The sequence below is a fragment of the Diabrotica virgifera genome, chromosome 3 (assembly GCF_917563875.1).
Source record: "Diabrotica virgifera virgifera chromosome 3, PGI_DIABVI_V3a".
In the NCBI taxonomy this organism is placed as follows: Eukaryota; Metazoa; Arthropoda; class Insecta; order Coleoptera; family Chrysomelidae; genus Diabrotica; species Diabrotica virgifera.
Genome location: NC_065445.1, coordinates 63381032 through 63396165, shown reverse-complemented (window position 1 = coordinate 63396165; position 15134 = coordinate 63381032). Strand labels below are relative to the sequence as shown.

The 15134-nt window shown below is 32.5% G+C and overlaps 1 protein-coding gene across 1 annotated transcript; it reads right to left on the bottom strand.

The window, feature by feature from the left end:
- Positions 1-5103: 5103 nt before the first annotated feature.
- LOC126881085 (uncharacterized) lies at positions 5104-7622 on the bottom strand. The gene is made up of 2 exons (XM_050645125.1): positions 7258-7622; positions 5104-6776 (listed from the first exon to the last, which is right to left on the bottom strand). The coding sequence occupies exons 1-2, from the start codon at positions 7268-7270 to the stop codon at positions 6154-6156; spliced, it is 636 nt and encodes a 211-aa protein (XP_050501082.1). The 5' UTR covers positions 7271-7622; the 3' UTR covers positions 5104-6153.
- Positions 7623-15134: the final 7512 nt, after the last annotated feature.

Here is a 15134-nt window from a genome sequence, read left to right as displayed (position 1 = left end):
CTTCTAACTAACTCAGATTGCGCTAGTCCCATAAGGACTGCATGGCTGTCTTACGGCCTCGGGTATACGGAGGAAATATTCTACATCTTCGTCTGTTCTGAGAGCTTGGCTGATGAGCTGTAGACAGCGAAAACGTTCCCAAGATGGCAGCACAGACGAAGGTAGAATATTTATTTCCCGTATAATATTTTACATATTATTTTCATACTTTTTAAAAAGTAGAAAGTTGCGATTATTTCCTGCTTGTTTGATGCCATAGGTATTTTTCAATAAATACCAGGTGACATCTCGTGGCCTCAAAGTAGAGGCACAGATCGGTTTCGTACCGAAACGAGCAAGGTAGGTTGCTTCTAACTAACTCAGATTGCGCTAGTCCCATAAGGACTGCATGGCTGTCTTACGGCCTCGGGTATACGGAGGAAATATTCTACATCTTCGTCTGTTCTGAGAGCTTGGCTGATGAGCTGTAGACAGCGAAAACGTTCCCAAGATGGCAGCACAGACGAAGGTAGAATATTTATTTCCCGTATAATATTTTACATATTATTTTCATACTTTTTAAAAAGTAGAAAGTTGCGATTATTTCCTGCTTGTTTGACGCCATAGGTATTTTTCAATAAATACCAGGTGACATCTCGTGGCCTCAAAGTAGAGGCACAGATCGGTTTCGTACCGAAACGAGCAAGGTAGGTTGCTTCTAACTAACTCATATATATATATATATATATATATATATATATATATATATATATATATATATATATATATATATATATATATATGTATATATATACAGAGAGAGTCTGTAATTTGGAATAAATTCAATATCTCAAATACTAATTGATTTTTTAAAACATGCTCAGACCCGTCGATTAGTATTTCATATTGTCCTTTTTGACATACAATAATAATGTATACAGGATGTCCCAATTTAGAGATATGACGTCATCGTTGATTTTCTTAAATGGCAACACTGTCATTTTGATAGCTATTTTGATAGGGTGTGTAAAGTTATACACAACTGCAAAATATCAAATTTTTATTCTCTACCATTTACAAGATAATAGAAAATAATAAAGTTATGTCTGTAATTTGGAATAAATTCAATAACTAAATTACTACTTGTTTTTTTTTTGAAAAATGTTCAGACCCGTCGATTAGTATTTCAAATTGTCATTTTTGACACACAATAATAATTTATACAGGGTGTCCCAATTTAGAGATATGACGTCATTGTTGATTTTCTTAAATGGCAACACTGTCATTTTTATAGCTATTTTGATAGGGTGTGTAAAGATATACACAACTGCCAAATTTTTTCCCTACCATTTACAAAATAATAAAAAGTTATGAAAAACAAGTAATCAAATAATAATTGAATTTAATAATTATTTCAATTAAACAAATACTTATAATGTTTCCCTCAATTATTGTCAAATTGTCAATGGACAACGTTATGGCATTTGCTTTATTGAAATAATTAAATTCAATTATTATTTGATTACTTGTTTTTCAAAACTTTGTTATTTTTTATTATCTTGTTAATGGTAGGGAACAAAAATTTGAAATTTTGCAGTTGTGTATTACTTTACACACCCTATCAAAATAGCTATCAAAATGACAGTGTTGCCATTTAAGAAAATCAACGATGACGTCATATCTCTAAATTGGGACACCCTGTATAATTATTATTGTATGTCAAAAATGACAATTTAAAATACTAATCGACGGGTCTGAGCATTTTTCAAACTAACAATTAGTATTTGAGATACTGAATTTATTCCAAATTACAGACTCTCTCTGTATATATATAAATAAATAAGCAAAATCATTGGCTAATACTCGTAAAGTGAATGTGAATTTAGTTGGAAATATATAAAATGATGGTCATCATTCCATACATTTCTGTGCAACTATATACACCGGTGTTTCGGCCTATTTGGGCCTCGTCAGTATAGTGTAGCAAGTTAAAAAAGTTGTTTGTTAACTTGTAAAAGGATTACTACAGGAGCAAGGTTACCATTTTTGGTCAGATTGTTAGAAGACCCGCAGTCGCAAGGCTACAACTAACATTGCCAAGGAGGTAAGGCTACCTGAGGAAATGAAAAGCCATAACATTATTAAATAAAATGATGTTGGATAATCGAGTACAAATATAAAAATAAATAAGCAAAATCATTGGCTAATACTCGTAAAGTGTAAATACACTTTACGAGTATTAGCCAATGATTTTGCTTATTTATTTTTATATTTGTACTCGATTATCCAACATCATTATATATATATATATATATATATATATATATATATATATATATATATATATATATATATATATATATATATATATATATACATATATAGTCAACTTTTCAGGAGAAGCAAAAAACGATAATTAATTGCCATATCTGCTACCAATTTTATCTACGGCCAAATAATTTTATTTATTTTATATTACCATATCGACTTGTTTTATTGATACCAAGGTAAAGATCCGTATGTAGTCTTTTTCGCCACAAATATTATTTTGTCTATTTTGGACTTACACTCTTTTTACCGAGCATCCTAGATATATTCATCATGACTTCATGAGACAAATGATAAAAAAGAACAAAGAGAAAAATATTTAAATATATATGAGCTTTATCGACTTTAAGGAGGCAATGAGAAGATTGCATTTTAGAGAGAAATGGGTGAATATACCAGAAAGACTGTATACAGAAACAAAGGTTCAAATAAAGTTAGGCAATGAAATAACAAAAACAATCACCGTAATAAAAGGCCTCAGACAGAGATGTGGTCTATCACCTACTCTTTTTACCATATACATAGATCAAGTCATTTTTGTATAAGACGGGAAGGATATGGAATATACGATAAGGAAATTAAAGGGAAAATATGAGCTATGGGGACTCAAGATAAATACAGTAGAACCCGATTATCCGTGCTCCTCGGGACCGGACGTTGGCACGGATAATCCAAACATTTATTTCTGATATATAATACATATGTACGTATATACATACATATATACATATGTACCTACCATAAAAAATAAATCTTTCATTATGAGTCTCCTTCTCGGCGTAAAGGGTTTAAGTCGAGTGATTTACGGTGACGCTACTTTGATAAAACCTCAAAAATGCAATTTGAGTAATAGAAAGTCATAATAAAGTCAAAATGCCACAAGAAAATAGCTTCAGAACAACATTAAGAAAGTCATAGCACGGATAATCCGCAGCCCGGATAATCGGGGTTCTACTCTATGTGTAAGACCGAATACTTATGTACTGGATCTGAAGTTTTAAGTATTTAGAATCAATGATAAGCCGAGATGGTACCTGTAAAAGATATAGAAAAGAAAATAGCACGGAGAAAACAAGACAAGAAAGCACTCTATGGACCAACACTTTAACATAAGAAAACAAAGAAAGATCTTACAAAGCATATTGATCCCTGTATGAAGCGGAAATATGGTCAAGGATATTATTAGGAAACTAGCATAGGTGCCCTTCGTATTTTTTAATTAGCATTTTGTATACCACCAGCAAAAAAAACTAATTTCGGCGCCCCCTAAATAGGGGTGCCCGTCTGCTGTTCATCCCTTGTAGGTCCGTTATCGCCGACCCTGGCCATGTCTGTTTTCTATCATCTGTTATCATGTTTCCCAAATATTCAATAGTATATAAACTTCAAATATACACTGGCGGGCAAAAAATTTAGGTCACTAGATGAATTATACACGTTTGATGCCTTGAATTTCCTAAACGTGTTGTCCCATTCGAGTGATTTTTTTAGTATGTTATAGCTTTATTATTTAAGAATCTCAATGTGTAATATTGTTGCTAGACAAGTAAGTGTCATTTTATACCGGGTGTAACAATCATACTGTGTTTTTTCCTTAAAGTTCATATATAACACTCTGGAATATTATAGCATAGATAAAATATTAAAATTAAAACTCAATTGTAGCCTTAGGCTTTCTTAACATTTTCTTTTTTGATTCATTTGCTTATGTTGGATAATAAAAAAGTTTGGTACTTTAACAACTAGCCACGTTCTTCATCAATACAGGGTGTTTCCAAATAAGTGCGACAAACTTAAGGGGTAATTCTGGATGAACAAACGACCGGTTGCTTTATAAACATATGTCCACAAATGCTTCATTTGTGAGATACGGGATGTTAAATTTTTTTTCTTACAAACTGACGGTTTTTTTGTTGCTCTAAAACCGGTTGAAATATGCAACTGAAATTTGGTAGGTTTTAAGAGGTAGTTATTGAGCATTTTTTGACATACAATTAAGAATTTTATATTCACCATTGGCGTGCATACAGGATGTATCTAAAATATTTATACCCGTATGCACGCCAATGGTGAATATAAAATTCTTATTTGTATGTCAAAAAATGCGCAATAACTACTTCTTAAAAACTACCAAATTTAATTTGCATATCTTAACCGGATTTAGAGCAACAAATAAACTGTCAGTTTGTAAGAAAAAATTCAACATCCCGTATCTCGGAAACGAAGCATTTGTGGACATATCTTTATAAAGCAAACAGTCATTATTTTTTCATGCAGAATTACCCCATAAAGTTTGTATTAATGAAGAACACGGCTAGTTAAGTATGACTGACTTACCTAAGTCATACCTAACTTTTTTATTATCCAACATATGCAAATGAATAAAAAAAGAAAATGTTAAGAAAGTCGTAAGGCTACAATTGAGTTTTTATTTCAATATTTTATCTATGCTATAATATTCCAGAGTGTTATGAACTTTAAGGAAAAACACAGTATGATTGTTACACCCGGTATAAAATGACACTTACTTGTCTAGCAACAATATTACACATTGAGATTCTTAAATAATAAAGCTATAACATACTAAAAAAATCACTCAAATCGGACAACAGGTTTAGGAAATTCAAGGCATCAAACGTGTATAATTAATCTAGTGACCTAAATTTTTCGCCCGCCAGTGTAAAATACATATTTTAATAAAAGATGCGAAAACGACCTGAAAAATTAAATGAAAAACGAAACGAAAAAAAAAAATGAAATTTATTACATTCAACTATTTTTATACTAAAACATTTTTATAATTTATATCTTCAATTATTTACTATTTATTTTTCGAGGTTACAACACGCGCACTTCATACCAAAATAATCGGTAAGTCCGTTCAATACAAATTATTTATTTTATCCTAGTTCGATTCTGTTCTGGAATTTTCCTTTAAAGTCTATAATGCCTGGTTACACCAAAAAATCTTCAGTTCCAGCTTAGTCCATCTCAGCTTTTAGATAAGGCTCGTCTATCTTAGCACTTAGCACGTCTTAACTGGTAAGTTTAGGATACAATCCACGTGGCAAGCTGAAAATTGATCCAAGACTCGATGGTGCAACATGCAACGCATATGTTTCGCAAGCAGTGCTTAAGGCAGTCTTAAGCCTAAGATCTGTTGGTGCAACCAGTCATAAGTGTGTCTCGTTCAACTGTGGTTCTCGAATAGCGAGAATCCGTTTCGAACACTGGTAAAAACAGTTTCAGTTTCTTCCTTCGAAAAGAAATCGAAGATTATGGTTACAGTTGTGGTGCCGGACTGCCGGATGTTCAGTTCAGATAGTAGCGAGCAGCGTAACAGTATATTGGTAACTGGATGCAGGCGATACTATTGGAAGAGCTGTTGGGGCACTTGATTGTTGTTGATTAAAATTAGTATAAGTTTGTTCTTGCAGACACTTCAGCTCATATTTCTGTACAACCGAAAATATTTCTGATTTGGCAAAATGAACATTTAGAGGCGAAAGAGACTTTAGGGCTGGTGTTATGACAGTTAGGAAGGCGTCAACTGCATCTGGTGGTGTCATAACTTGCTCCTCACGTTTGTTAATTAAAGAGTCCATAGCAGTGTGTTTTTGTATGGGTAGTTTTTCAGTCCCTTGTATTGAAGCAGACGAATCTTCTCTTTGACTGTTGGTTTCTTCTATTATTTCATTTTGTTCATCATTTATCTCTTGGCTTGAGGCAGTAACATTGTGTTCTTTCTTATAGCCAGAATTACTTTCTTCGTCTTCAGGCACTATTTTTTCAGACTTCTGTTGGGTATTATCGATATCTTTAATGTTTGTTATCGTTTTTCTTTCATTAAAATGTTTTTTCGGGGATCTTAGTTGATCGTATATGTACCTCTTTGTTACTTTTCCACTTTTTGTAATGTGTAGGTAAATACTTTTCATATTCAGGCACTATGTTTTCAGACTTCTGTTGGGTATTACCAATATCTTTAATGTTAGTTATCGTTTCTTTTTCATTAAAATGTTTTTTCAGGAACCTTAGTTGATTGTATTTGTACCTCTTTGTTACTTTTCCACTTTTTGTAATGTGTAAATACTTTTCATATTCAGGCACTATGTTTTCAGACTTCTGTTGGGTATTACCAATATCTTTAGTGTTAGTTATCGTTTCTTTTTCATTAAAATGTTTTTTCAGGAACCTTAGTTGATTGTATTTGTACCTCTTTGTTACTTTTCCACTTTTTGTAATGTGTAAATACTTTTCATATTCAGGCACTATTTGTTCAGACTTTTGTTGGGTATTATCAATATCTTTAATGTTAGTTATCGTTCCTCTTTCATTAAAATGTTTTGTCAAGAAACTTAGTTGATTAGCTCGTTTGTACCTCTTGGTCACTTTACCACATTTTTTAATGTGTAAATAGTGTCTAAATGTGTCTCTAATATTTGCCCATTTGGTCTTGCACATTTGACCTAAAAAAAATATAATTTGTTTAAAGACAGATTACATAAAAAGTGGTTTGATAATAGAATAAAATTTTTACATCTAAATAATCAGTGTTACAGTTCTTTGCTTTTTTGGTATTTGGCAACTGATGACTCTTCTTGGCGAGATGTTTTACTACTACTAGCTTCCGAAATTATCTGATTTCCATCCCACTCATTGTAAATAGAACTTTTACTTGTCCGAACTTGTTTTAGTAAGTAAGAGCGCTTTCCTGTTGTTTACCACATTGGCAAGTTCAAGTAAACCAAGCTTTTGCAAGGTGAAATGCAACAGAATGCTTTTTAGGAGTATGAGAAACACTTAAAAATTATTTTAATCATCCGGGGAGTTTTTGCCATGGCAACTTGAAAAAATTTAATAATGGTTTTTTATTGTCTTACTCTTACTTAAAGGTATTTAAAGTGAAGTAAAAATAATAAATAATACTAAGGAATTCATTACCATTACCTTGTGTTTTCATTTCTACTCAGATTTTTCTCCTTCCCTTCTTCCACCTCCAAAATATTAATTTTGAAACTTTCCTTGGCGTTGGAATATAATCGGAAGTCGGAAACAGTAGATGGTAGATGAATGTAAGTGCTGTCTGTCGGCGTATTATTTTATTTCCTTTTTTTCTAATCTAAATTTATTTATTTTTTACTTTATCGAAATACGTCTTTTTATGGCGGATTGTTTGGTTTCCGTTTCCGTTCAGCAGCGTCAGCCGCCAAAGCAATCCAATCCAAAGTAATCTAAAACTAAAATCGAAAGTTTACTAAATTGTTTGAATTTTCAATCAACAATTTTAATGGTAAATGTCCTTATAATGTTCACAGGTTATGGGGAACATTAAATTTCGCTCATTATTGCTCAGCCCGAGGTAAACCTGAAACAAAGCAACAATAATCTCCGGAGTACGTTACTTGCGGCATCTACCTATGAGTAGAGGAACCAGATCGACAAAAATTCCATAACATAATTTGATTTTTAATATCTAAAACAATAATCAATAACAAAAACAATGATAAAATAATCTCGTTCAAGGTTAATTCGTTGGTATTTCATAAATTTAAAGCATATCTATTGTATTTGAATCGGTCATTTCAGAAACAACATGAGTCAGAAATCGCAGTTTTGAGTTCATCACAAAAAACTGTTTTTAAAGCGCTAGAGGAAAAAATGTTTTAAAATAATTTTTACAATAATATTTCAAAATCCTGTAGGTACGTTATACATTACACATTTTTTTGTAATTTTTTTCTTATCTTATATTAATAGACCGGTCTAGTTAGACTCAAAAATAGTAGTGAGGCTACAATAATTACCATCAAGCTGAAAATTGGCAGGATTGTTCAAAATACCATCGTAAATGAAATCTAAAAAGTCCTAATAAATCCGACCCGTGCTAAAAAATTTACGCGGGGTCAAAGGTCACCAAATATGGTTTTTAGCGATTTTCAGCGAAACGGTAAGTTTTATCGTAAAATTAGTTCTAACAAAAAATGTAAATTAGATAATTATCTATAAAAAATATCTTAATAGTTTTTTTCCTAAGAGCCACTGTTTTTGAGATACAATAAAACCTCCGTTAACCGAAATAATTGGGGGCAGGCCGTTTCGGATAACAAGAATTTCGGTTAAAAATAATATTGCTTTTTGTATTCTTCTTGTATCAAATTACATACTATTGGAGGGATATAGCTGCAAAACATCGTTGTCAAAGGAAAATACAAATGAAAAAAGATTTCTTTAAGAAAACGCTCTAAACATGTTCTTTTTCCTTAATTTCATTGCTTTTTTTTAATTTACTTTTCATTGACGTAATTATTCAAACTCTCAGCCATTTCGGTTAAACGATGTTTCGGTCAAAAAGGTTTCGGTTAACGAAAGTTTTACTGTACAACGGTTCAAAGAGTTGGAAAGACTTCTAATCGTCATAATATATGTATTAGTTCACCAGGTAGATCACTGAAGCTGTAATACAAGTAAACATAATATTCTATCGGTCAACTTAACTTATAGTACACGTAATAATATAAGATTATAAATATGATAATGTTTCTACTATACAGCTTGCGGTTTACCGAGGGCGATGCAATGAAGAAGCTGTATTATATTACAGTGCCAACAAAAAAATCTTTACAAAATTACTGGAACGAGAAAATAATAAGAATTATTTTGAATTTTACGGCTTAATCCCAACAAAAATAGTAAATTGATATGTACGGCGTCATTTTGGCTCCAGAGTTACTGTCGTATTTGATGGCTATACTTAATGATTTTACGAGAAATATTAAAGCTGCAGAACAACGTCGTAGAACTTCAGCAACATCTTCATCTTCTAATATTTTATTTGATCAATCTATGACAGTATCTACCACTCAACAGAAATTTCTTGCAAATACTTACAACAAATCTCGGTTCATTTCAATGCTGAAAGATAAGTTTATTGCTGAAAATATATGGGAAAAACAAGCTAATAATGATGCTGACGTAATGATAATTGAAACAGCCATAGAGCAATTCAATTTAACAAATACAACTATTGTTGTAGGTGAAGATGTAGACTTGCTAGTAGTACTCACTGGTAGAACTCCAATCGAAAAAACTATCTTTTTTTTAAAACCTGGAAAAGCTCAACTCCAATCGGAAATATATTCATCGAAAAGTTTATCTACTTTTGCAAAATGTCAAAATCATATACCTACTATTTTTACACGCAATAACTGGATGTGATACGACATCTGCATTTTTCAGGAGGGGTAAACGACTGTTTTTAAAATGTTTGAAAAACAAGATTTACTTGAATGTGCTAAAGTTTTTAAAAAAACTAATTCAACTCCACAAGAAGTTATTTCCAACGGAATTAGATTTCTTCTCTCTATGTATGGAGCGCCTAAGAAAACTACGTGCTTAGATAAGTTTCGATATGCATGTTTTTTTAAAAGTACTCGAAACAAAAAACAAGTGCAGTTATCTTGTCTTCCTTCAACCTCAGCGGCTGCTCATCAACATCTTTTTCGTGTATATTACCAAGTTCAAGTATGGCTTGGTTATCAGCTAGATCCAAAAGACTGGGGATGGAAATTAGTCGACAATTCATTAGAACCAATTCAAAATTTACTCCCCCCTGCGCCGGAAAAACTCCTGAACACAATTTTTTGCAACTGTAAAAAGGAATGTAGCGCTAATTGTGGTTGCAAAAAAGTTGGACTATTTTGTTCGGTAGCATGCACTTATTCATGATACTATAAATAACAGTATTTACTTTATTTATAGTATCATGCACTTATTGTCAAAACCGGTCGTGCTCCAATGGTGAATCACCAACAATTGAGGATTCATTTGATTGTATCGTGGAGCCATGCGATGTGTCATTATTGGGACAATTTACTTGCACCCAGGATGAACAAGAAGAAGAAGAAGAACAAGAAGAAAAAGAAGAAGAACTAGAAGATGAAGAAGAGGAAGAAGAACAAAAAGAAGAAGAATAAGGGAAGCAGCATAGGGATTACGAACACTCGATACGAATCGTATCCGCCATGTTTTCCCGTAAGGCGCTATGGGAAAACATGGCGGATACGATGCGTATCGAGTGTACGTAATCCGGGCCCAGAAGTATTAGAAAATTATGAACCAGTTTGATAAATTTCCCGTTTTTTAAATTTATACCGCTTTATATACCTTTTATCATTTTTAACCCTTGCCAATATCAATTATTAAATAGCTTTAAATTAAACAGAATCAACAGATCCGTGGAATAGGCCTACTGGGGAAACCACGTTAAAAAAACGCGCTAAGTACACTACCTCAAAGGTGGTGTGGAAGCGTGTGCGCATTTTATGACGATTACCACTTTTTGAATCGTTATATCTCAAAAACGGTAGCTCTCAGGAAAAAAAAGTAATAAGACATTTTTTATAGATAATTATCTAATCTACATTTTTTGTTAGAACTAATTTTACGCTCGTTTCGCTGAAAATCGCTAAAAACCATATTTGGTGACCTTTGACCCCGCGTAAAATTTTTAGCAGAGGTCGGATTTATGAGGACTTTTTAGATTTCATTTATGATGGTATTTTGAACAATCCTGCCAATTTTCAGCTTGATGGTAATTTTTGTAGCCTCGGATGCGTAAGTTGACCGGAGTATAAAGTTTTTAGAAAAGAAATAAAAAAATATTATTTTTGGAAATTTTATTGTCTTTATCAAATGTCAAACAAAGTAAAGCATTAATGATTAATTGCATGAGTAGTAGGAGTAGGCCACTGCATAATCTCTTCAAAAAATGATGTTTTTTCCTCTGGTATGTAGACCATTAACTTGCATATACATCTCTCCAGCGCGCAGTACGCAGCCTAGGTGTTAGGTGTTGATGCCTGTGCTTTTACCTTTGATATTTTTATATTACAAATATATAATTATTTTTATATTACAAATATATAAATACGATGGATAAGAAAACTCTATTATTATCTGCTACTTCCACTGCAAAGTGCAACATTTCTTCTCATTCAATTAAGCAAGGAAAACGCCTTCATTTAAAAAAACAATGTTAAAATGAAAGTGAAATGAATTGAAAATAAAAAAAATACAAAAACCGATTTTTGCGGCACTTCTCTGGTTTTAGCTGTACAGCGTTAGTAATGTTCCATTCCAAGTGACATTAACATCACTGTCCTCAATATCAGGCTCAATTGCTCAATTATGCTATCATCCAATGTCCTTTAACGCTGATAACAACTTATTGAGTATTGATGAAACTCATCACTGATTACCTTCTGATTGGCAGAGCTTTAAAAGATCATGTTTTTTTTAATGATGAGCTGAAGTTTGGAGTATAAGTCTATTTCTCCCAGATACAGATTAACAAACACCTTATCTCCCAGATACAGATTAACTAACACAAATCTTTACCAAAAATATTTACTTATTTCTTTGTAGTCAGAATTGTGATCATACCTGTATACACATTAAATAGAAATTAAGAGCCTATATTATGATATTACTTCCTCGGGCAGTTCAATTATTATTTGTTGGGTTAGAGGACATTCTGGAATATTAGGAAATGAAGAAGTCGACAAATTAGCTAAATCTGCAGCATTAACCAAACGAAACCTAAACAACATACTTCTACCCGTAACCGATATAGATAATATCAGTAAAAACAATTGCAAAAAAAATTGGCAACGTTTGTACAACCAAAGTAGAATGGGAATAAATTTTAATTTAATTTAATTTAATTTAATTTTTTTTTAATTTTTAATTTTTTTTTAATTTAATTTATTAATATTACGGGAAAACCCCATTAACAGTTACAATTAACAAATAGTAAAATGTAAGATGTATGTAATAGATTGAGAAAAAAATATAATCAAAAAACAACAAAAATAATTCAACCTGCAACAATGTTCAAACAACCAACAATTAACATTACAACCCTAAATTTATAATTAAAGTTTTACACTAAACTAAAGTATTAATTATTCTATGAAATTGATTCTATTAAATTGAGCCCTGAACCCACTCTCAGACGTATCAAATATTTCCAAATGAAGTTGGTTAACATATCTCGAGTATCTTTCTATAGGCAAATTCATACCATAATTTGTTCGATGATAGGGTATATGAAAAGAAGAGTAGTTATGTCTCCTATTTCGTGTGACAATCTCAATGTTAACCGACTCCAACAATTCAGCACTATCAATTTTCCCTGTAACAATTGTATGCAAAAAATTTAATCCAGCACAGATTCTCCTTTCTGAAAGTGTTTTCAAATTCAGTTGTTTTTCCAAAATTGAATAATTATGATCAGAGATCCCAATATATAATTTGAATCCACAAAATCGTAGAAACTTATGCTGAACCTTTTCTACAGTATATTTATGGACAGCTTGGTAAGGAGACCACACCACTGATCCATACTCAAGTTTAGATCTGACTAATGAAGAGTAAAGGCTTCTGACAGTGTCAACAGAAAAATGTCTACAATTTCTCACGATGAAACCCAACATTTTGGATGACTGTATTGTGACAGAGTTAATATGATCGACAAATGTTAAATTTTTGTCGAAAATTACTCCCAAGTCTTTTATTTTTGATACAGTTTTTAATGGTTGCCCACACGGTTCGTAAGAAGTGTCATATTTTCTGGAACCCTAAAAAAAACTAATTAGACAACATTTTGATATATTTAGGTTTAATTTATTAATGTGACACCACTGCGTTAATCTGTCAAGATCGTCCTGCAGCAGTTGTTGATCAGTTTGGCAATTCATTATTCTGTAGGCTTTGAAATCATCAGCAAAAGCGAGACCTTCACTGTTTTCAGAACAATCAAAAATTGAGTCCACAAACAGATTGAAAAACATTGGGAACAGTGCCCCCCTTGGGGAACACCAGAAGTTACACATATTGCATCCGATTTAAAAGCACCTATTTTGACCATCTGTCTACGCTCTGACAATAAACTTTTGATCCAACCTACAGCCGAAACATCAAACCCTATATCAAATAATCTCCTGAGAAAAATATTATGGTCTACTTGATCGAAAGCCTTTGAAAAATCTGTGTAAACTGCATCAACTTGCTTGAATTCTTCCAAAGCTTTAATTATTTTTGATTGATATGGTAACAGATTAGTTAGAGTTGAACGACCTGAACAGAAGCCATGCTGATTCTTATTTATTAGCCCACGACACATCCAGTTTAATTGGTCGCTGATAATACTGTCAAACAATTTTGGAAGTGATGATTGAATGCATACACTCCTGTAGTTCGTAACATCGTTTTTGTTCCCACTTTTAAAGATGGGCGTGATAAAACTATCCTTCCATTTTTCAGGAAAAATTGAGGATCTTAAAGACTTATTAAATAATAAACTTAGTGGAACCACAAGGGTACATACACAATATTTTAACAGGCTACTTGGAACACCGTCGAGACCAAGGGTATTTTTACTAGGTAAAAGAGATATTTTTTCGTATATTTCTTTTGTAGAAATATCCGAAAACTTATAGTTTTGGTAAATATTTGTGGGTGTTCCAAGGTCTAGTTTGTTCTCTGGGTTACTTGGGGTGTACACTGTTTGGAAGTACTTTTTGAACAAATCAACAATCTCTTGCCCATCATTTGCTTTATCCTCGCCGTATATTATTGTTTGGGGAAGAGAATGGTTGGTTTTTAAGTCCTTTATGTACCTCCAAAAGTATCTAGGATTTGATTTGAATTCTATATCCATCAATGAGATATACTGAGACCAACAAACCTCCCGAACTTTTTTGCATTCTGAACGCAGTCTAGTAAAAATATTGAGGTCAGCCTGAGATCTGGACTGAATATAGGTGTAGTGCTCTCTCCTTTTTTCAGAAATAAGCTGTCTTACTTTCTTTGAAAACCACCTAGGATAAGTGCTGGTTTGGTATTTTTTCACAGGTACAAATGAAGCAATACCAAAAGCTAAAATTTCATAGAAGTAATCAACAGCTAAATCTAAATCAAGACGAGACAAACACTGCTCCCAGTTAATTCCAGCTAAAAAATTATTTAAACCCACATAATTGGCGTTATTGAAATCATAGTACAGATCTTGGCAGAGGCTGTCGTCTACCTGTTTTTTGTGAATATTTATTAAACTACACTCATAACTAGCATGATGTAAACTGCTGTTTAGAATAGAGTCATTTCCTAACAGTACCTCAACACTTTTATCGTTTGTGAACATAAGATCCAAGAAAATATTTCTGCTGTTAGGAATACTTATCCTTTGAAATAACTGAAGAAAACCAAAAGTTTGGGCAATATGGATAGCTGAAGAAGTTCCAGGACACACAACCTGCAAACCATATTCATCGTTTGACCATATAGCTTCGGGAAGATTATAATCTCCAAAAATATAAAAATATTGTGTTGGAAATCTTTGTAGAACATCCTCTACTGTTTCACAATGAGAGGTGTATACTAATCCAGGCATGTTTGGTGGAATATAACCTCCTGAAATGATAAATTTTGATGCATTGTACTCACATGAAATAAACAATTGTTCCACGTTCTGATGTGATATGTTTATCATTTGAGACCGAATAGATCTTCTGACGTAGATCAGTACACCACCACCACTCAATTTTTGGCTTGTTAAGATTGACCTATCACTATACGATATAAGTTAAAATGTACACATTCTAGTTCACTGTCCAAAAAATCACTATTTAGGTTACTTTCAACTAAAATTATAATATCATACAAGCAACTACTCAGAGCCAGTTTAAGACGGTCTATTTTGGTTCGCAGACCGCTGACATTTTGATAATATATTGTTAATGGGGTGGTTAAAAGTTTTCCTGGGT